Source organism: Giraffa tippelskirchi, chromosome 6, assembly GCF_054371585.1.
Source record: "Giraffa tippelskirchi isolate mGirTip1 chromosome 6, T2T-mGirTip1v1.2.pri, whole genome shotgun sequence".
Classification (NCBI taxonomy): Eukaryota; Metazoa; Chordata; class Mammalia; order Artiodactyla; family Giraffidae; genus Giraffa; species Giraffa tippelskirchi.
Genome location: NC_137280.1, coordinates 81071871 through 81094305, shown reverse-complemented (window position 1 = coordinate 81094305; position 22435 = coordinate 81071871). Strand labels below are relative to the sequence as shown.

At 39.7% G+C, this 22435-nt stretch overlaps 1 protein-coding gene and 1 pseudogene across 2 annotated transcripts; both read left to right on the top strand.

Annotated features, from left to right (window-relative positions):
- The first annotated feature begins 5623 nt into the window (after window positions 1–5623).
- LOC145509264 (uncharacterized) lies at window positions 5624–21704 on the top strand. Of its 2 annotated transcripts, XM_081497759.1 has the most exons (6): window positions 5624–5766; window positions 6834–6900; window positions 9776–9902; window positions 10398–10493; window positions 19483–20527; window positions 20774–21704. In XM_081497759.1, the coding sequence occupies exons 2-6, from the start codon at window positions 6868–6870 to the stop codon at window positions 20928–20930; spliced, it is 1458 nt and encodes a 485-aa protein (XP_081353885.1). In that variant the 5' UTR covers window positions 5624–5766; window positions 6834–6867; the 3' UTR covers window positions 20931–21704. The 2 variants fall into 2 exon arrangements, with proteins under 2 accessions (XP_081353885.1, XP_081353884.1); XM_081497758.1 differs by having other exon boundaries at window positions 19483–21704.
- Window positions 11085–11206, top strand: LOC145511866 (U2 spliceosomal RNA; annotated as a pseudogene).
- Window positions 21705–22435: the final 731 nt, after the last annotated feature.

The window sequence follows — 22435 nt, the reverse complement described above, 5'->3', positions numbered from 1 at the left end:
ACAAATGAACTTATTTACAAACAGAAATAGAGTCACAGATATAGAAAATAAACTTATGGTCACCAGGGAGAAGAGATAAATTGGGAGATTGGGACTGACATATACATACTACTATATATAAAATAGATAACTAACAAATACTTACTGCGTAGCACAAGTAAACCTACTCAATACTGTGTAATGACCTACATGGGAAAAGAATTTAAAAAACAGTGGTTATATGTATAACTGATTCACTTTGCTGTACACCTGAAACTAACACATTGGAAATCAAGTATACTCCGATAAAAATTATAAAAGTAAATAAAATTTGAATCTACAAAAAAAAGATCACTCAGCAACTGGTTAGATATTCATATACTGTATTTCTATTTGCCTAATTGTTTCTGTTAAATATTTAACATACACATTCAAAGATTTTTAAAAACTTACATCTGAAATTATCTATCACTCCCCTGAATAAACAAGAACAGTAGTCTGATACTATATTCTCTTTGCCATTCTTTTTTGTAATCATTTTGGTTTTTGATCTATGATTAATGACCTTCACATTATCCCTCAAGCGCTATTTTGACTCAGAGATTTTACTGATTAATTTACTTGCTTTATTTTCTTATAAGCCATACAAATTTTACTTTCTTTGATTTTCTAGTGGATTAAATGCATAACTAATCCCACCAGAGATATTATAGCAACTATAATCTGCATAAATACTTTTGCTATCCAATACAAGTTTGTGTGCCAAACAGAAAGAGTTTGGAGCAGAGAAACGTTATAGCAGGGCCATATAAGGATATGGGTGGCTCGTGACCCCCATACTCTGAACTCTTGGAAGGGTTTCAGCAAAACACTTTTAAAGGCAAGGTGAGGGAGGGGCATATTAGTTGTTGCCAGCTTCTTGGTGTAGGAAATGTTTGTTCTTTCAGCTTCAACAAGACAAATGTTATTCCCTTTATGCACTTTTTAATCTCTATATGAATGCACTCTGAAAGGCCAGGGCCTTGAGAATAGGCTATCCTGTATATTTGAGACTATAGGCAACATTATTTTACAAAAGGTTTAGAAGGAGCATGACTAAGCACAGGTAACAGAGCACAAACGTTAAAGTAAAGAGGAACAAGTCCAATATAGGGTCAAATTTGTTCTTCCCTATTAAACCTTTAGCTCCCAAATACCTTTGCTTTATTCACAACTGAATTACTAAGTTATGAGTCATAGAATTTTAAGTTATAAATTATTTTACTTTGGAAATCTGAGGATATTGCTCCACACTGTTTTCTAGAACCCAGTGCTCCTGGTGAGAGTCTGAATGGTATGGATATTCTTGTCTACCCAATATACATCCCTTCTCCTCTTCCTATTTCGCAACAGAAACAGAACCCTGATTTTGTGTCCATATCCATAGTCCAACCAGCTCCTGAGGAGTGGACAGAAGATAGAAACCTGATTTTTTGATGACATTACTGAACCATTGATTCTGATGAGCTGTAGTCTGGACCACATACTAGTAAGATTATACTCAAAATCCAAGTTAGACTTCAGCAGTACATGAACTGAGAACTTCCAGATGTACAAGCTGCATTTAGAAAGCGCAGAAGAACCAGAGATCAAATTGCCAACATCTCACTGGATCATAGAAAAAGCAAGGAAATTCCAGAAAAACATCTACTTCTGTTTCGTTGATTATGAGAAAGCCTTTGACTGTGTGGATCACAGCAAACTGTGGAACATTCTTAAAGAGATGGGAATACCAGACCACCTTATCTGTTTCTGAGAAACATGTATGCAGGTTAAGAAGCAACAGTTAGAACCAGACAAGGAGAAACAAGTTGGTTCAAAATTGAGAAAGGAGTACAACAAGGCGGTATATTGTCACTCAGCTTATTTAACTTATATGCAGAGTACTTGTGAAATGCTGGCCTGGATGAATCACAAGCTGGAATCAAGATTGCCAGGAGAAATATCAACAGACTCAGATATGCAGATGATACCACTCTACTGGCAGAAAGTGAAGAGGAACTAAAGAGCCTCTTGATGAGGGTGAAAGAGGAGAGTGAAAAAGCTGGCTTAAAAGTCAATATTCAAAAAACTAAGATCATGGAATCAGTCCCATCACTTCCTGGCAAGTAGAATGAGAAAAAGTAGAAGCAGTGACAGATTTTATTTTGGGGGGCTCCAAAATCACTGCAGATGGTGATTGTAGTCATGAAATTAAAAGATGCTTGCTCCTTGGAAGGAAAACTATGACAAACCTAGACAGTCTATTAAAAAGCAGAGACATCAATTTGCTGATAAAGATCCATATAGTCAAAGCTACGGTTTTTCAGTAGTCATGTGAATATGTGAGAGTTGGTCCATAAAGAAGGCTGAGTGCCAAAGAACTGATACTTTTGAATTATGGTGCTGGAGAAAACTCTTGAGAGTTCCTTGCTCCACAAGGAGATCAATCCTAAAGGAAAGGCAGTCCTACAGGAAATCAAACCTCAATATTCATTGGAGGGGCTGATGCTGAAGTTGACACTCCAATACTTTGGCCAGCTGATGTGAAGAGATGACTGATGGGAAAAGACCCTCATACTAGGAAATACTGAAGGCAAACAGCAGAGCATGAAATGGTTAGATAGTATCACTGACTCAAGGGACACGAACTTGAGTAAACTCTGGGAGATAGTGAAGGACAGGGGAGCCTGGAGTGCTGCAATCCATGGAGTCACAAAGAGTCCGACACGACTTAGCAACTGAACAACAGTCTGGCCCAAGATTTCTTGTTGTGCCTTTACATGCATACTAAGTCGCTTCAGTCATGTCAGACTCTGTGCAACCTTATGGACTACAGCCCACCAGATTCCTCTGCCCATGGAATTCTCCAGGCAAGAAATCTGGAGTGGATTGCTGAACCCTCCTCCAGGGGATCTTCTCAACCCAGCGATTAAACCCACGTCTCCTGCATTGGCTGGCAATGCAATGCTCCTGTATTGGTGGGCAAGTTCTTTACCACTAGCGCCACCTTGGAAGCCCTTCAATGCCTTTACATTTAAACCAATTTGAGCAGTCCTGTCTTCTATTATTGTACAAGTAATATACAGGATATCTTGTGTTTCCTTTTTATACCCTGGCTGCTTTTAGGATTTTAGAGTTCTGAAATTTTATCCAGGATGTATTTCTTCCCTCTTTTAAGATTTTGAAGTTCTGGAATTTTCTCCAGGATGTATTTCCTCCTCCGTTTCCCCACCCTTCTGGCCCCCCGCCAGTCATGCTCAGCACCTTCTATTTAATCTGAAGAAAGACCGAGGCTTTCTTCAGTTTGAATATGTTTTCCACTATATCTCTACATGTAATCTATTTGGAATTATTTCTTTCTCTTTATTTTCTATTTTCTTCTGAATCTTTCTGTTAGATAGCCTTTGGCTCTCAGGGCACATATCTGCTTCACATCTTCCAAGATTTTCAATTTCTGGTGTTCTGATGGCATTTTCCTAGACCTGTATGGGTTTTACTACTTTAAAAATTATATATGGAAGTGTTTTTATTTTAAAGAATATGAAGAATATGTACATTTCAATGCTGTCTTGCCAATAATGGTTCACAATTATTTTATTTTAAATTATTACTTTTATTATGGTAAAATACACATAATATAAAATTTACCAGTTCACCCATTTTTTTTTAAGTGTATGGCTCAGTAGCATTAAGTATATTTCCACTGTTGTGCCATCATCACCACTAGTCACCTCCAGAACTTTTTCATTATCCCAATCTGAAATCCATACCTAATAAACAATAAATCCACATTTCCTCCTTCCCTTAGTCCCTGGTAACCAGTATTCTACTTTCCATCTATGAATCTGACTATTCTAGACACCTCGTATAGGTGGAATTATACAATATTTGTCTTTTTGAGTTTGCCTTACTTCACTTTTCATGTCTTCAAGATTCATCCATATTGTAGCATATATCAGATATTCCTTCCTTTTTATGGCTGAATATTTCATTGTATGGATAGACCACATTTTGTTTACCCACTTACCAGTTCACTGACACTTGGGTTCTTCCTACTTTTTCACTATTCTGAATAACATTGCTGTGAACAGTAGTGTATAAATACCTGCTTGAGTCCTTGCTTTCAATTCTTTGGGGAATATACTTAGAAGTGGAATTGCTGGATTATATAGTAATTTTATTTTTAATACTGAGGAACCACCATACTATTTCCACAGCAGCTGTGTTGCAGGGAGGAAGCCAGTTTTGACTCCATGTTGGAAACTGTTTCTTTGACTCGCTTTTCATTGCTTTAATTACTATAATCATACTCAGTGGCTTGCCTGGAGCACCCTGCCCCTCTGTTTGATTAAAGTGCCTTTGTTCAACTGGTGGAGAGATAGTTTGTCCCTGTCCACCTGTGAATAGAAGAGATTAACACACTGCTTCTGAAGGCTGGACATTCCCTTGGAGATGTTTTGCAAGACTGAAGACCCTTTCACTTTGTTTCCCCATTGCATCTCCTTCTCTAGTCTGCCTTTTGATTTTAGTTCCTCGTTGCTTCTTCCTCTCTGATCTGTAAAACAATGTGGCATCCAGACCCCAATAAGATGGTTATTTTGAGGCGCTAGCCTGCCATCTTCTTGGTCTGCCATTCCCCGGATTAAAGTCTCCTCCTTGCCTCAACACCTTGACGCTCAGGTTCGTTGGCCTAAGGTGAGGCGAGCAGACCAAACTTGGACTCGGTAACAGCTGCAGCATTTTACATTCTCAGCAGCAGTTCACAAAGATTCAATTTGAACAAGTCCTCACCAATGCAAGTTGCTGTCTGAATTATTTTGTTCTTGTCTTTGTTTTGACAGCAGCTATCTTAATGGGTAAAGTGCTAGCTCATTGTGGTTTTGATTTGCAATTCCCTAAGGTTAGCAATGTGTACTGTTGCACTTGACTATTTTTGCTTTGAAATGATCTTTGTAACACTGTGATCCCAGATCTCTTTCTCATATTATTTTCCTGGTATATAATAATTAATCTCTTTATTTTCTACTTTAAGGTATCCTTTGGTTTTAGGCCTGGTTTTGTAAACTGTAATGGTGGCTATTTAAAAAAGCATTCACTTGATATTTATAGAATATGTATTATTTGGTACGTACAGTACCAGACAATGAAGATGCAGTGGTAAAGAAGGGGGTTATTCTCAATACTGGAAAACAAGCTTTGCAATTTAAAGGAACCCTTTTAAAAGAAGTAATGAATGTCATGAAAAGGGCAGTACTAGGTCTATGTTTTTGTTTTTACCCAATGTGTCAGTTAAAAAGATATATGTTATTATAGGTTACAAAATTTAGACAATTTTTTTAATTAAAAAATTCGTTAAATAGATACTAACAGTTTTCTCAATAACCAAGAAAAAGCAGCAGCAAGCTGCTAGTCTTCCACATTTTCTACTACATGCTCACTTTTTCCACTTATTATCATTGTCATCATAATTTTAAATAAAACGGGTGCACGAAAGGACACGTGGTTACAGCAGAGGCTTCAGCCTCTTGCTTTTGCAAGCCTGCTTTCTCTAGCCTTCCCTGCCTTGGACCTTCTCGGACTCCGTAGAGGGCCATGCCGTGGAGACTTCTGGGAAGTATAGTTCGAAAGGAAAAGCGCTATGGGTCTCCTGTACGCAGGCGCAGTTTTGCTTGGTGGCCTGGCGGCGGCGACGCTAAATATTCCTGCACTAGGTGCTCCTCTCACCTTCTGTAGGGTCCGCCGCTTCTCACGTCCCGGCTAGCCCAGGTACAGACTGCCTTTGCGAGTGGGCCCGGGGTGTTAGGCTCCTACAGCAGGGAGCGGACAGAGGGTCAGCCGCGGCGAGTCCCAGTTTCGGGCGTCCAAGCCCAGGCGGCCTTGGCAGGTGAAGGCGGCAGAAGGAGGGGGCGTTGCCCCGGCAAGGCCCCTCGACGGACGGCGCGGCTCCGTCTGGGCCAGGCTCCCAGAGAAATGTCTGTCGAGGAGAGATTGCAGGGAGCTGTGTCTCAGTTCAGGATTCGTGAGCCCTGGGGCGGTTTTCAGCTTTTACCGTTTGTTGGTATTTTCCCCCTACAGTTGAAACGTAATGTTTATCGATTTTGCCAACCTTGTATTTTCCCATTGTTCTTCTAGGGTGAATCCTAAGTGACTTAACTGTTTCCTTTTGTGTTTAATTTTGTCCACTTGCTAAGTTACCTCCCTTTTCTCTAAATTTTAAATTCATTTCTAGCCAACGAAGCTATTTTTTCTGAGTCTTGTACTTTTAGGAGGGTGGAGGTAGGGAAGGTGAATCGGTAATGTTTCCTTTTACAGTTAAGGAGGTTTGATAACTTTCTTCACAAAGGAAACACAACGTCCAAGAGGAAGAGAAGAGGACTAATTTTTGGTTGGCTGTTTCTGAAAAGGACACCAATTCTTAAAATGACATTTGAAGAATTATTATAATCCTAATTACTATAGCTCAAAATACCTAAATGCAGGTGTGAAGAATATTTGTCATTTCTCATTAGTTTAACGTCTTTGTGAGCCCGGTGTCACTGCTGTTTACAGTGTTAATTTGTATTGGGTGGTTTTAATACCTTCATTTGATTCATCTTTATTCATAAATCATTGGCTGAAGAGTTGCAGGCTCAGTGACTGGAAGTCTTCTTACTGTGCACTCCTGGTTTTGGTGGTCAAGCCCAGGTCCCCTCCAACTCAGAAATGCCTGGGCTTCCAGGTTTCCTCGGTTTCTACAGGATGCTCAGCCTGTGGAGACTTCTTAACCTGGTCTAACCCTAATGAGGAGGGAAGTGCAGATAGAATGGAAAGACCTCACAGTTTCTCCCTTTTAGGTGCCCTCTCTAAAAGGAGCAGCAGAAGGGAGAAATGGCCACAAGGTTGCTGCCAGCCCAGGCTCTGGTGAGTGAAGGCTTCTTTCTTGAACTGCCTTCTGGGTTCAGAGGTTGGGAACATGCATTATCTATTGTTGAGCTTTTCTAGGTAATGAAGCCCAATGAGGGACCAGAATTGAGGAAGTCCAAAAAGACTATTGAGGAAGTCCAAAAAGGTATTTCCCTTGCTGCAGGAATTGAGGAAATCCAAAAAGGTATTTCCCTTGCTGCAGGGCCAGCCTCTTTGTGAATTTTCCACTTAACCACTTAGTGCTGACTTGGAAATGAATGGGCCCACAGCCCCATGCCACTGCCTCGCCCAGAGCTTTGTGAAGGATTCAGGTTTGTTTTGCCCCATGGAGGGCAGAGACATAGGGGAGTCAAGTCTTTCCCCTAACACTAGGAAATCAACTGAGAACTAATCTACTACAGTAATACCTGATAAGGGTGATTTTCTAAGATCCTAGAAAGAAGACCTAGTGGTCAGAGATGCTTCCTACTATTGTGCAGTTTTATACATATGAGCAGTATTAGGCTCATACAGATGTTGAAAGGAAAAGAAGTTACAATTTGGGCTGTGGTTTGGGGGAGGGGACAGATTCAGGGAAGTGAGACTTCCCTGAGGTGGGAAGCATCTGGTTCACAGTGATTTCTTCCCTTCTTTGCCCTTTCACTTGGGAAACAATAATTAAAAGCATAATCTCTTTCCATCCCAGAAAACCTTTCCACAGCGGTAGAAGAGAAAGAAAACACTTTTATTATTGAGTAAACATTACACCAGAATGTATTGTGTATCACTGGCAATCCACTAGAGAGATTGCAGAGACAGAAAGCTCACTTTCTGAGCTTTCAGAAAGTGTTATAACCCAGTTTTGCAGTTTGGAAATTTGTCAGGTGACAAGTTAGGCCCATCTCCTCCTAGGAAATGGTGATGTTAGCACATTCAAAGAAATGGTTACCAGGTCCTGAATTGTGAGACTGGCAGAGGACTTATTTAGCCATTAAAAAGACTTACATACATTTGGTAAGGGAAATTTGGAAAGAAAATAAAGGATGAGGTTGGAGTCTTTTCATTTATTTCTAACAGCCTCTTATTTTTAATTTGCTTTTGCCCTTACCAATCAAAGAACACCCCGGCCTTGTGACTGCCTTTCTGGATTTTGGGGATAAAGTGTGGAAGTATTTTTACCTCTATAAATGTGTCCTAAGAAAATAAGCTTTTTTGTGATGTGCAGGGACACTCAATCCAGTATTTTTAGGGTTACAAAAATGGAAATAACCTAAATACCCACCAGTAGGTTAGTTAAGTAAACCATCTAATAATCTATAAGTAATCTATGCAGTGAGATACGTGGCAGCAAATAAAAAGTATTGAGTGGGGTAAAGTTATCTGGGTAACATTTTATTTTTATTTAAGTTTAGAGCCGTATTATCATGTAAAAAGTCTGAAAGAACACACAACAAGAAGTTAACAAACCTTGTTTTTGATGGTAGGAAGTTAGATTAATGTTCCTTTTTCTTTTTTTGTCCACACCATGTGGCATGTAGGATCTTAGTTCCCTGACCAGGGATGGAATCCATGCCCTCTGCAGTGGGAGCGTAGAGTCTTAACCACTGGACTGCCAGGGAAGTCCAGCATTCCTTTTTCTTTTGCTTATTGATCATTCCTAATTTGCTTAAAAAAGATTCTTAATAATAAAAGAAAGGAGCCACCAGTTTAAAACAGGTGACTTGTGATAGACTCAAGCAGGAGATGTTCCCAAAGCCACATTCGTGTGTCTGATTACCGTGAGGCTAAACAAACCAAAACATCAGAGTTTGGAGTGGGAAAGGTTTATCGTAGGGCCGAGCAAGAAGAACAGATGGCTTATATGCAAAAAACTCAACTCCCTGATGGTTTTCAGGGAAAAGTTTTTTTAGGCAAAATTTGGGATAAGGGCTACAGACTGTAAATTTCTTTTGACTGGTTGATAGTGAGGTAACAGGGCAGTGTTCCAGCACTGTTGCGCTCAGCCTTGAGTAACCATCCTCTACCTGGGTGGGGGCCTTAGTTCCTGCAGAAGAACTCAAAGATATATTCTTAAGTATGTCCCTTGAGTAGGAACCAGGGTCCTGCTTTTTGGCTGCACTGTTGTTTCTTGACTGCTGTTCCTTTGTTTCTGCATTCCCTCAATTCCCTCATTAGTGACTGTTTGAATATGCCCCTTGGTATTCAGGAAGGTCTAGGAGGTTGAAGCCCTTTTCCTACAAACAAGAAATGGAGAACATGGAAAGGCTTTTTGTATATAGGAGGGCCCCTCAGGGCTCCTGCTTGGTTTCAGAGAGAAGTAGAACAAAGGCTTCTGGGATGGGGAGAGAGAGTCCCAACTGCAGCCTTGTCACTTGGCTCTTCAAAGATTGTGCAGCCCACCATGCTGGGCCTGCTTTTGGGAAAGCCATGTCTGGGGCATTCTCAAAGCCTCCTTCACTGTGACTGGCAGCATCCTTTCATCTGAGACAGATAGCCCAAGGTGACCACAGAATCCAAGCACACCTATTGCTCCCTGAGTGAGTGTACTGGAGGCTCCTTTTAAAACCCAGTTCTCATGTCTCACCTGTAAAATGAGTTTGGTCTAGGTGATTGTACCTTTCTATGCCTAGAGTTCTGTGTTTCCATCATTCTGATTTTATTCCACGAGTTCAAGTGTTTTACCTTGTTTGGCTGCTGTATTTCATTTTGCTGGGAGCACAGTGCTTCACTGACAGTAGGTAGGTGACAGATATGTATGTGCTTAGTAAAGGAGGGGTGGTCAGGAAGTATTCATCCTGAAATTGCTCAGAACCTAGAATGGTGACAGGGTTGCTGCTCAGTCATCCCACTGGGGGTATGGTCCTGGGTGAGCAGGAATGGGTTTCTGTTACAGGTGTCTGTGACATTCAGGGATGTGGCTGTGTTCTTCAGCCGGGACGAGTGGCTGTGCTTAGACTCTGCGCAGAGAACCTTGTACCAGGAGGTGATGCTGGAGAACTACAGCACCCTGTTCTCTCTGGGTAAGGACATTTCCTTGTGATGTAGAATCTGCTGGGGGAGCACCTTGGTGCCCTCACCAAGGAGGACATTTTGAGGGCATGGCCAGGTTCAGCCCACAGGTGGACTCAGAAAATAGCAGTTGCGGTTGCCCTCAGCTGCAGGGACAAGTCTCAGCTTGGTAGAGTTGGTGATGGGCATCCTTTCTGTACTTTTCCGGTCTTCTGCCCCCTGAACTCTGTCCCTCTGGGTCTCATAAGAGGTTCCAGCTTAGAGGAATGTACAGCCAGAGCCCTAACTTTCTGCCTGAGACCACCTCCTGGCCAGCCAGAGCCCTAACTTTCTGCCTGAGACCACCTCCTGGCCATCCTCTGGGAACCCAGTTTTAAGCCCTTCTCAGAACAAATCTATTTACTCTCAACTGTCCCTTTGCCCCAGACTCTGGGGCTGGATCTGAGTGAGTGACTGGCCACTCATGTCTGCACCATGGATTCATTCTCTTTCTTGCTCATGAACAGGGATTCTGTTTTCCAAACCAAAAGTTATCCTCCAGTTAGAACAAGGGGAAGACCCCTGGATGGTGGAAAATGGAGTTTCTCAAACCACGTATCTAGGTGAGTGACAGTAATTGGGAAATGGGCATAGCATTTCCGAGCTGCTCGGGCTTTGCTGATCAGTAAGGAGGAGATACTGACCATGACCCTCCTTGATGTGTCAGGATAGGTGGGAAATGCTGGGAAGGGCATATCCTCACTCGACCTTTTTGAGTACTTGGTATAGCAGGTTCAGAGGGAGTTGAATTCTTCCACTATGAGTTGCACTTTGTCATATGTCCTTTGTAATTTGAATGCAGATCATGTGATGTGTAAAGGTTTGTGATTCATATCTTCTCCCTTTTTTTCTTTTACTGGATTGATTATTTTCTTAAATTATTTTCTTTTTACAATTTGAACAAACCTTTTATCACTACAATGCATTCCTCTTTGTCCCATCTTGGGTTTTTGGTTTGACTTATCTGCAACTTTTTACACATAGTTTAGCTAAAAAGTCAAAATGATGCATTTATATTTATGTACTATGCAAGAGAGAGACAGCAAGGTTAGCAAAATGGTAAGTTACTGAATTTAGGCAGAAGGTTTGCAGATATTAAACATAGCTTTCTCCTCATTCTTTTGGTGTGAAACAGTTTTAAAATAACATGTTCCATCACTTCTCGGCCTTTTGGCTAAGATCAAGTGTAGTATCTGTTCTTAACAGTTTAAAATAGTATGTTCCAGACCCTGGCTGCTAGAATGTATCTCTCAATCTCTAAAATCCTGGAATTTATTTATTCTGATGGCAAAAGATAGGCTTTCTGTGTCAGTTCAGTCTTGTGTTTCTATTTATGAGTTCTGTCTTGAGATTTTTGCCTTTGGTTTGACTAGAGTATTTCCTGACCAATGTTTCAGAAAGGTTCATATATACTGTATTTGTACATGTCTAATATCAATTCTTTTCCCCTTCCTGTGAGAAGTATGTTTTGTGTCTAGAATTCTGGCATAAGTTTTTATTTCCTAGAAATTGTTCAACCTTTGTTCCACTGTTTTGGGGCACTGAGTATCGTTGACTATAAGTCCTCTCTTTCCCCCACCACCTATGTTTCCATTTAGAAAACCCTTTTCTCCTTTTCTATTTTTTGATATCCTTTTCGTCTTTGAAATTCACAAGTTTCATTAACTTATATCAAGAAAGTTTGTTTTTTTTTGTTTTAAATATTATTCGGCATTCATGGGGCCCATTGCTTTGAAGACCCAAGTCTTTTATCATTTCAGTGATTTTTTGTCTACCACATACTGACATATATTCTGCCATATTCCCTGGACCATTGGAGGTGCATGACTGTAAGAATAACAATATAAAACAGAAATTCAATCAGAGCTGTCAGAAATAAATATATCTGTTGGATGAGTTTCAAATTTGGTTGTGAGCTTTCTGATTGGCAAAGAAATTATTAATTTCAAATTGACTATATTCTTTTGTAAGATTTAAAAAAATATTTTTAGTTTATTTAAGGTGTGTATGGTATTGTTAAAAAGTGAGAAAGAGAAAAACAAAAGAAAAGATTGATTTGAAATTTTACCAACCATACTGAGTCATTGGTAATATTTTACTATTCTTTCAAACTATGAATATTTGAGTGTGCTTATATATGAGAAAGACATACACACAGAGAAACAGATTGATTGTATATATTGTTCTTGAGCTTGTTTTTAATTATAAATGTTCAATTATTTAGCCATCTTTGAATAGAGGTCTACCTCATTGAAAGAACTCTAGTGTATTGTTAAGCCATATTTTATTAAACAGTCTTCCTTTTGGAAATTTTGGTTTCCCATTTTCCCTATTAATATTGCTATCATTGCTGTCATGGCTATGGAATATAAAAGTAAAAAGAAGAGGGAAAGTTCCAAATAATTATAGCACAAAGGCACAAGTCAGTCAGTTCAGTCAGTTCAGTCACTCAGTCATGTCCGACTCTTTGCAGCCCCATGAACAGCAGCACACCAGGCCTCCCTGTCCATCACCAACTCCCAGAGTTTACCAAAACCCATGTCCATTGAGTTGGTGATGCCATCCAACCATCCCATCCTCGGTCATCCCCTTCTCCTCCTGCCCTCAATCTTTCCCAGAATCAAGGTCTTTTCCAGTGAGTCAGCTCTTTGCATCAGGTAGCCAAAGTATTGGAGTTTCAGCTTCAGCATCAGTCCTTCCAATGAACACCCAGGACTGATCTCCTTTAGGATGGACTGGTTGGATCTCCTTGCAGTCCAAGGGACTCTCAAAAGTCTTCTCCAACACCACAGTTCAAAAGTATCAATTGTTCTGCATTCAGTTTTCTTTATAGTCCAACTCTCACATCCATACATGACCACTGGAAAAACCATAGCCTTGACTAGATGGACCTTTCTTGACAAAGTAATGTCTCTGCTTTTTAATATGCTCTCTAAGTTGGTCATAACTTTCCTTCCAAGGAGCAAGCGTCTTTTAATTTCACGGCTGCAGTCACCATCTGCAGTGATTTGGGAGCCCCCCAAAATAAAGTCAGCTACTGTTTCCCCATCTATTTGCCATGAAGTGATGGGACCAGATGCCATGATCTTAGTTTTCAGAATGTTGAGCTTTAAGCCAACTTTTTCACTCTCCTCTTTCACTTTCATCAAGAGGCTCTTTAGTTCTTCTTCACTTTCTGCCATAAGGATGTTGTCATCTGCATATCTGAGGTTATTGATATTTCTCCTGGCAATCTTGATTCCAGCTTGTGCTTCCTCCAGCCCAGCGTTTCTCATGATGTACTCTGCATATAAGTTGAATAAGGTGGGTGACAATATACAGCCTTGACATACTCCTTTTCCTATTTGGAACCAGTCTGTTGTTCCATATCCAGTTCTAACTGTTGCTTCCTGACCTGCATACAGGTTTCTCAAGAGGCAGGTCAGGTGGTCTGGTATTCTCATCTCTTTCAGAATTTTCCACAGTTTATTGTGATCCACACAGTCAAAGGCTTTGGCATAGTCAATAAAGCAGATGTTTTTCTGGAACTCTCTTGCTTTTTCAATGATCCAGCGGATGCTAGCAATTTGACCTCTGGTTCCTCTGCCTTTTCTAAAACCAGCTTGAACAACTGGAAGTTCATGATTCACGTATTGCTGAAGCCTGGCTTGGAGAATTTTGAGCATTACTTTACTAGCGTGTGAGATGAGTGCAGTTGTTCAGTAGTTTGAGCATTCTTTGGCATTGCCTTTCTTTGGGATTGGAATGAAAAGTGACCTTTTCCAGTCCTGTGGCCACTGCTGAGTTTTCCAAATTTGCTAACATATTGAGTGCAGCACTTTCACATCATCATTTTCAGGATTTGAAATAATTCAACTGGAATTCGATCACCTCCACTAGCTTTGTTCATAGTGATGCTTCCTAAGGCCCACTTGACTTCACACTCCAGGATGTCTGGTTCTAGGTGAGTGATCACACCATCGTGATTGTCTGGGTCGTGAAGATCTTTTTTGTATAGTTCTTCTGTGTATTCTTGCCACCTCTTCTTAATATCTTCTGCTTCTGTTAGGTCCATACCATTTCTGTCCTTTATTGAGCCCATCTTTGCATGAAATGTTCCCTTGGTATCTCTAATTTTCTTGAAGAGATCTCTAGTCTTTCCCATTCTATTGTTTTCCTCTATTTCTTTGCACTGATCACTGAGGAAGGCTTTCTTGTCTCTCCTTGCTATTCTTTGGAACTCTGCATTCAAATGGGTATATCTTTCCTTTTCTCCTTTGCTTTTTACTTTTCTTCTTTTCACAGCTATTTGTAAGACCTCCTCAGACAGCCATTTTGCTTTTCTACCTTTCTTTTCCATGGGAATGGTCTTGATCCCTGTCTCCTGTACAGTGTCATGAACCTCCATCCATGGTTCATCAGGCACTCTATCAGATTTAGTCCCTTAAATCTATTTCTCACTTCCACTGTAAGGAATTTGATGCAGATCATACCTGAATGGTCTAGTGGTTTTCCCTACTTTCTTCAATTTCAGTCTGAATTTTGAAAAAAGGAGTTCATGATCTGAGCCACAGTCAGCTCCTGGTCTTGTTTTTGCTGACTGTATAGAGCTTCTCCATCTTTGGCTGCAAACAATATAATCAGTCTGATTTTGGTGTTGACCGTCTGGTGATGTCCATGTGTCGAGTCTTCTCTTGTGTTGTTGGAAGAGGGTGTTTGCTATGACCAGTGCGTTCTCTTGGCAAAACTCTACTAGCCTTTGCCCTGCTTCATTCTGTACTCCAAGGCCAAATTTGCCTGTTACGCCAGGTGTTTCTTGACTTCCTACTTTTGCATTCCAGTCCCCTATAATGAAAAGGACATCTTTTTTGGGTGTTAGTTCTAAAAGGTCTTGTAGGTTCCATTCAACTTCAGTTTCTTCAGTGTTAGTGGTTGGGGCATAGACTTGGATTACCATGATATTGAATGGTTCGCCTTGGAAACAAACAGAAATCATTCTGTCGTTTTTGAGATTGCGTCGAAGTACTGCATTTCGGACTCTCTTGTTGACTATGATGGCTACTCCATTTCTTCTAAAGGATTCCTGCCCACAGTAGTAGATATAATGGTCATCTGAGTTAAATTCACCCATTCCAGTCCATCTTAGTTCACTGATTCCTAGAATGTCGACGTTCACTCTTGCCATCTCCTGTTTGACCACTTCCAATTTGCCTTGATTCATGGACCTAATATTCCAGGTTCCTATGCAATATTGCTCTTTACAGCATCGAACCTTGCTTCTGTCACCAGTCATATCCACAACTGGGTGTTGTTTTTGCTTTGGCTCCATCCCTTCATTCTTTCTGGAGTTATTTCTCCACTGATTTCCAGTAGCATACTGGGCACCTACCAACCTAGGGAGTTCATCTTTCAGCGTCCTATCTTTTTGCCTTTTCCTATTGTTCATGGGATTCTCAAGGCAAGAATTATGATTAAAAAGATTGATTGAAAAACTACTCAGCTTCATTATAAATCAAAGAAATTAAAAGTAAAGCAACATCACTTTTCCCTTTAATAGGGAATATTACAAAAGGTTAAGAAATACACATCCAGTGTTTTGCTTCTGTTCTGAGCAGTAAGCAATATCTTTAGTGGGATTTTGATTGAAGTATTTATGGCTTTATTCACTAAATCCCAGGCTTAAGAATTTTTCTTAAGAAAATAATTCCATAATTGTGTAGAGTTGCAAAGATAGTGTGAAGGAATGTTTGCTTTAACATGAGGCATTACTCAGAGTAAAGAAAGCTAAATGACTTGGAAGGGGATTTATTAAATGTGACATATTCATGTACTGGAATATTCTGTAGCCAGTCAAAATGATATCAGCCTACTGTCATTCACATGGACAGAAGTTCATGATTTTTATTCCCAAACTTTAAAGTTTTTATTTTATATTGGTGTATAACCAATTAACAATGTTGTGGTAGTTTCAGGTGAACAGCGAAGGGACTCAGCCATACATACATGTATCCATTCTCCCCCAAACTCCTCTCCCATCCAGGCTGGCACACAATGTTAAACAGAGCTCCATGTACTTATTGGATATCCATTTTGAATATAGCAGTGTGTATGTGACCTTCCCAAAGTCCCTAACTATCCCTTCCCACTGGCAACCATGAGTTCCTTTTTCTAAGTCTGTGAGTCTCTATGTTTTGTATGTAAATTCATTTGTATCATTTCTTTTTAGATTCCACATATAAAGGGATGTCATATGATATTTCTTTCTCTGTCTTAACTTCACTCAGTATAACACTGTAGGTCTGTCCATATTGCTGCAAATGGCATGATTTCATTCTTTTTAATGGCTGAGTAGTATTTTATTGTATATATGTACCACACAATAATTTTTTTTAAGTGAAGTGGTGCAGGGAGGTTAGTTTCAACCCACTTTAATTTTTTAAGTAAAAGTGTTTTCTTTATATATAGAAAATCCTGGTGAGCTAAACTCCACATTTAGCAGTGATTGATTATATTTGCATGATATATTTATGGGTGAACTACATTTTCATTTTAATAGTTTTCTGGAGTTTCTTAATTTTTCTTACAATGATTATATATTTCCTTTTTAGTTAAGAATATTAAAGCTCTATTGTAAAATACATTCATTCCTTTTATAAAATACATTCATTTCTTTTGAATCAGTAACCCCATTCTTGAATAGTATTCTAAGTGATAAAAATGGCAGACAGAAAATCATTTTCCAAAATGTACTCTCTCAGTGTTCCCTGTATCACTATATGGCCCACATCTCCATTGGATTCCCCAAGCCAGAGTGTTAGTTGCTCAGTCGTGTTTGACTCTTTGCGACCCCTTGGACTGTAGCCCACCAGCCTCTTCTGTTAATGGAATCCTCCAGGCAAGAATAGTGGAGTGGGTAGCCATTCCCTTCTCCAGGGGATCTTTCTGACCCAGGGATTGAACCTGAGTCTTGCATTGCAGGCAGAGTCTTTACCATCTGAGCCACCAGGGAAACCCCAAGCCAAAAGCTAGGCATTATTGTTGAGTCCTGTCACTTATTCTGTACTTCCTATTCACAGGTGAACATACCTGTCGTCTCTGCTTTTAAAATACCCCAGTGTGCCTGCCTCTGTTACCAGTGCAAACTGTCATAACCTTCATCCAGGAAGACTGTTGCAGCCTCCTAATTGGCAGCCCTATACCTGTCTTTGTTTTCTTTTCTTCTGTCCCCAATTACAGCCCATTTGTCACACAACTCCATATTTTTCCTTTTTTAAACAAAACTATCATGTTCCTCCAACCCCCCAGTGATCCTTAGAAGAAATTCCAAACACTGCCCTATATTTTACAAGACCTTGCATGATGTGACCCCCCGCCCATCTCATTTCTTCCTCATGTAGCACTCTTCCCCGTTTCCCTCTTGCTTAGGCCACACTAGTTCTTTATATTCTGCAAACACACAGAGCTTATTCCTGCCTTATGGCCTTTATAATTGCTCTTCTTACCCAATTTTTACATGGACAACTCTTTATGTTATTTAAATCTTTAATTTTATTTCCTCATCATAGTTTCAAATATCAAGCTGTACATGTCACCTTGTTTTTGTTTATTTTCTCACAGTTGTCATCACTCCCAGTACTTTATTTGGTTACCTGGTCATTATCAGTATTGGCTACTAGAATGTAAACCCTTTGAAAATGGGACTCTTATCTGGCATGTTCTCTGTAATCCTGAGTCTTGACCTTTGCATGGTACGTAGTGGATACTAACTAGATACTGTCAGTGAAATGTATTACATTATTCATAGCACTCAAGGGAGTCCCGAAACTTCACTAGCTGAGGCTGTGTTTCAAAGAGACTTATAGAGGCAGTGCTTCTTCCACTTGTTTATAGCCCCTCTGCAGTTTTCTCTTGGTTTTGGCTTGAGTGCACTGGTGGCTGACCTGAAAGATGAAGCTGAATAATATACAACCTGCTGTATGCAGAAATACTGTATACCCTGCTCACCTCTGCTTTGTTACTAGATCAGGCCTGGTTCCTTTACTGGAAGAGCTGCCCTCTCAGTTCCTCAGCCCATCCACATATAGTTTTCTTCAGACGTTTTCCCACCCAGGTAGATCGTCCACTCTGCTTCTTTCTCTTGCTCTTCTTTTTCTCACCCTTTTCTCAGTTCAGTTCAGTTGCTCAGTCGTGTCTAACTCTTTGCAACCCATGGACTGCAGCACACCAGGTTTCCCTTTCCATCACCAATTCCTGGAGCTTACTCAAATTCCTGTCCATCAAGTTGGTGATGCCATCGAACCATCTCATCCTATGCCATCCCCTTCTCCTGCCTTCAATCTTTCCCAGCTTCAGGGTCTTTTCCAATGAGTCGGTTCTTCGCATCAGGTGGCCAAAATATTGGAGTTTCAGCTTCAGCATCAGTCCTTCCAATGAATATTCAGGGCTGATTTCCTTTAGGATGGACTGGTTGGATCTCCTTGCAGTCCAAGAGACTCTCAAGAGTCTTCTCCAACACCACAGTTCAAAAGCTTCAATTTTTTGGTGCTCAGCTTTCTTTATGGTCCAACTCGCACATTCATACATGACTACTAGAAAAACCATAGCTTTGACTAGACGGACATTTGTCAGCAAAGAGATATCTCTGCTTTTTAATACGCTGTCTAGGTTTGTCATAGCTTTTGTTCCAAGGAGCAAGCATCTTTTCATTTCATGGCTGCAGTCACCATCTTCAGTGATTTTGGAGCCCAAGAAACTGAAGTCTGTCACTGTTTCCATTGTTTCCCTATCTATTTGCCATGAAGTGATAGGACTGGATACCATAATCTTAGTTTTTTGAATGTTGAGTTTTAAGCTAGCTTTATTATTCTCCTCTTTCACTTTCATCTGGAGGCCCTTTAGTTCCTGTTTGGTTTCTGTCATAAGGGTGGTGTCATCTGCATATCTGAGGTTATTGATATTTCTTCCAGCAATCTTGATTCCAGCTTGTGCTTCATCCAGCCTGGCATTTTGCTTGATGTACTCTGCATATAAGTTAAATAAGCAGGGTGACAATATACAGCCTTGGCGTACTCGTTTCCCAATTTGGAACCAGTCTGTTGTTCCATGTCCACTTCTAACTGTTGCTTCTTGACCTGCATACAGATTTCTCAGGAGGCAGGTAAGGTGGTCTGGTATTCCTATCTCTTTAGGAATTTTCCACAGTCTGTTGTGATCCACACAGTTAAAGGCTTTGACATCGTCAAGCAAAGTAGATGTTTTTCTGAAATTCTCTTGCTTTTTCTATGATCCAGCAGATGTTGGCAATTTGATCTCTGGTTCCTCTGCCTTTTCTAAATCCAGCTTGAATATCTGAAAGTTCTTGGTTCACGTACTGTTGAAGCCTAACTTGGAGAATTTTGAGCATTACTTTGGTAGTGTGTGAAATGAGTGCAGTTGTGCAGTAGTTTGAACATTCGTTGGCGTTGCCTTTTCTAAGGACTCCATAAATATATTTGTTAGCCATCCTTGTATATTTTGATGTTATTTTTCTCTATTCTCAGTGCAAGAGAGACTTACATGTTTCATTTATTTTAGGATGGGAGAGCTTGTTTGAAACCAGAGTTTCTGAAGAAGAAAATCAGGAAGTAATGAATCAACTCTTAGGTGATGGTCCTTTTGACTTTAAGTTGGGAAAAGTCTACATAAATGAGGAAACCCTAGAGAATCAACAAGGCAAAGAAAACAGACCTTTGAGGGAAGTCTTAGTTACCATCAAGAAAACATGCATGAAGGACAAGAGCTTTATAGGTATTGACCTTGGGAAAAATCTTGATCTAAAATTATCACTTATTAGAAAACCCAGAATTGTTTCCAGAGGAAGGAAACCTTGTTCACAGCAATATTCAATTCTATTTAAACAGCTGGGAATCAGCACAGTGCGTAGGTGTTACAAGTGTAATATCTGCGGGAAAATCTTCCTCCACAGTTCTTCCCTGAGTAAACATCAGAGAATCCATACTGGAGAGAAGCTCTATAAATGTAAGGAATGTAGGAAAGCTTTTAGCCAAAGCTCATCTCTAACTCAGCACCTGAGAGTTCATACTGGAGAGAAGCCTTATATATGTAGTGAATGTGGAAAAGCCTTCAGTTTCACTACATCTCTCATTGGACATCAGAGAATGCATACTGGAGAGAGACCCTATAAATGTAATGAATGTGGAAAAACATTTAAAGGTAGTTCATCCCTTAATAATCACCAGCGAATTCATACTGGAGAAAAGCCCTATAAGTGTAATGAATGTGGGAGAACCTTTAGCCAGTGCTCATCTCTTATTCAGCATCATAGAATTCATACTGGAGAGAAACCATATGAATGTAGTCAGTGTGGGAAAGCCTTTACTTCAATATCACGACTAAGTAGACACCACAGAATTCATACTGGAGAGAAACCTTTTAATTGTAATGAGTGTGGAAAGGTGTTTAGTTACCACTCAGCCCTTATTATACATCAGAGAATTCACACTGGTGAGAAACCTTATGCCTGTAAAGAATGTGGGAAAGCCTTCAGCCAAAGCTCAGCTCTTATACAACATCAAAGAATTCATACTGGAGAAAAACCCTACAAATGTAATGAATGTGGGAAAGCTTTCTCCTGGATTTCACGGCTTAATATACACAACAGAATCCATACTGGAGAGAAACCATATAATTGTAAGGAATGTGGAAAAGCTTTCAGTTCCCACTCAGCAGTTAATACTCATCGAAAAATTCATACCGGAGAAAAACCTTATAAGTGTAATGACTGTGAAAAAGCTTTCAACCAAAGCTCAGCACTCATTCAGCACCAGAGAATTCATACTGGAGAGAAACCATATAATTGTAAAGTATGTGGGAAAGCCTTTAGACAAAGTTCATCCCTTATGACACATATGAGAATTCATACAGGAGAAAAGCCCTATAAATGTAAAGAATGTGGGAAAGCTTTCAGTCAGAGCTCGTCTCTTACAAATCATCAGAGGACTCATACTGGAGAAAAACTATAAGTTAAATGCATGGGGAAAAACCTTCCAACTGAAGTTCATTCCATATAAAATATCAAAGAATTCATTCTAGGGAGAAAATCATGAGGAGTAGTTAATTGTGCATTAAACTTCAGGATTTAGACCTTGCCAAACATCAGAGTCTTATGATGCAGGGTAACCTTAGAAATATTAGGAAAGCTTCTATAAAATGTTTCTTCATACATTCTTAACTTATTACTAACTATAAAATAGAAAAGTTATCAGATCAAAGGCTTAGTATTTTATTTTTTTTCTAGTGATGTGTGGTAACACCCACCAGCTTTCACAGGCATCACTGGGAAGCTTGTTGATTAATGGAAAAGTGCAGCCATAAAATCCAGACTTTGGATTAGTCTAGGATTGTATATTTTTGAAACTGCATTGAGTTTCAAAGCCAGTTGTACTAAGAAAAGTGTATTAGAGATGAAATGTAAGCAGATGACCTGGAACTACCTCACTGTCAGTAAAATTTGTTTTTGTAAGAGTTTAAAAACAACTTCTGTACTTGGTGGTTGTGAAAACTTTTGAGTTATTTCTCCCATGCTTCCTAAGCCATTAACCTGAAAATAAAATCACTCTGTAAACTGGTTTAAGTTCTGGGAGTGTTCTCCCTGACTACTTGTTCCAAATCCTGAATCAGATCTAAAGTCACTTTATTTCACATCACAAAATACATGGTATTCCACTTGTTTTTCTCATAAATTGATTACCAATGTTGTATTACAATGAGAATTAAAGATAATTTAGACAACTACAGCTTTTGCAAGTTGATTACTGATAAGAGTTGTTAAAAATTATCTTGCAATGTAAGCATAGGGAGCATGACTCTTGGCTGCCAGGCTGTGTGCCTTCTTCCTTGAGTTCTCTAGTTACCAGCCACCAGGAAGACCCAGGAACACATGGAACTCTGGTTGTCCTCCTGTTAGGTCAAGTGAACAAGGTAGTTTTCACACTTACATTTTACTTTAACCTCCATCAGGTGATGCTCGCTCCCTTCCACACTCTGAGGACCACTAGACAAAAGTTGAGGCTCTAAGTTCAGATGCTTTTTCCTCCAAAAAGTGGACTGTGTCCTTTAACAAATTATTGATCCCAGAAACCATTTCTAAAATGTGAACAGTAATTTGAACAAGATAAAAACAATTCATACTAATATTGTTGAGCTTCACAAAGGCTAACATCTAGTTTTGCCAATTTTATCAGGAGTAGGCAAGCACTTAAGGACAGGAATATTCATTTTATTGAAAAAACTGTTAGTTTTTTCTATTTGCCAATGTGCTTTAAAAAAAAAAAACTCCAAAAGGGTTAGGAGTGGAGATTAAGTAAAGCAAAAATTAGTGAATTCAACTTTGCCTCTTGGGACTAATCAGTCTCATTGTTTCAGACTTGTGAGGAACAAACTCTTCAGGGTCATTTAGTATTCTGCTTGCCATGTCTCTTTTCATAAAAACCATTCTTTTAAATTCTCTGATTACCTTAGGGAAGTT

Excerpts from the sequence above, each read along its gene's own strand:
- LOC145509264 (XM_081497758.1), top strand. The coding sequence starts at position 6,868 with ATGGCCACAAGGTTGCTGCCAGCCCAGGCTCTG. Across the intron at positions 6,901-9,775 it reads TGCTGCCAGCCCAGGCTCTG|GTGTCTGTGACATTCAGGGA; the intron begins GTGAGTGAAGGC and ends TTTCTGTTACAG. Across the intron at positions 10,494-19,482 it reads TTCTCAAACCACGTATCTAG|GATGGGAGAGCTTGTTTGAA; the intron begins GTGAGTGACAGT and ends CATTTATTTTAG.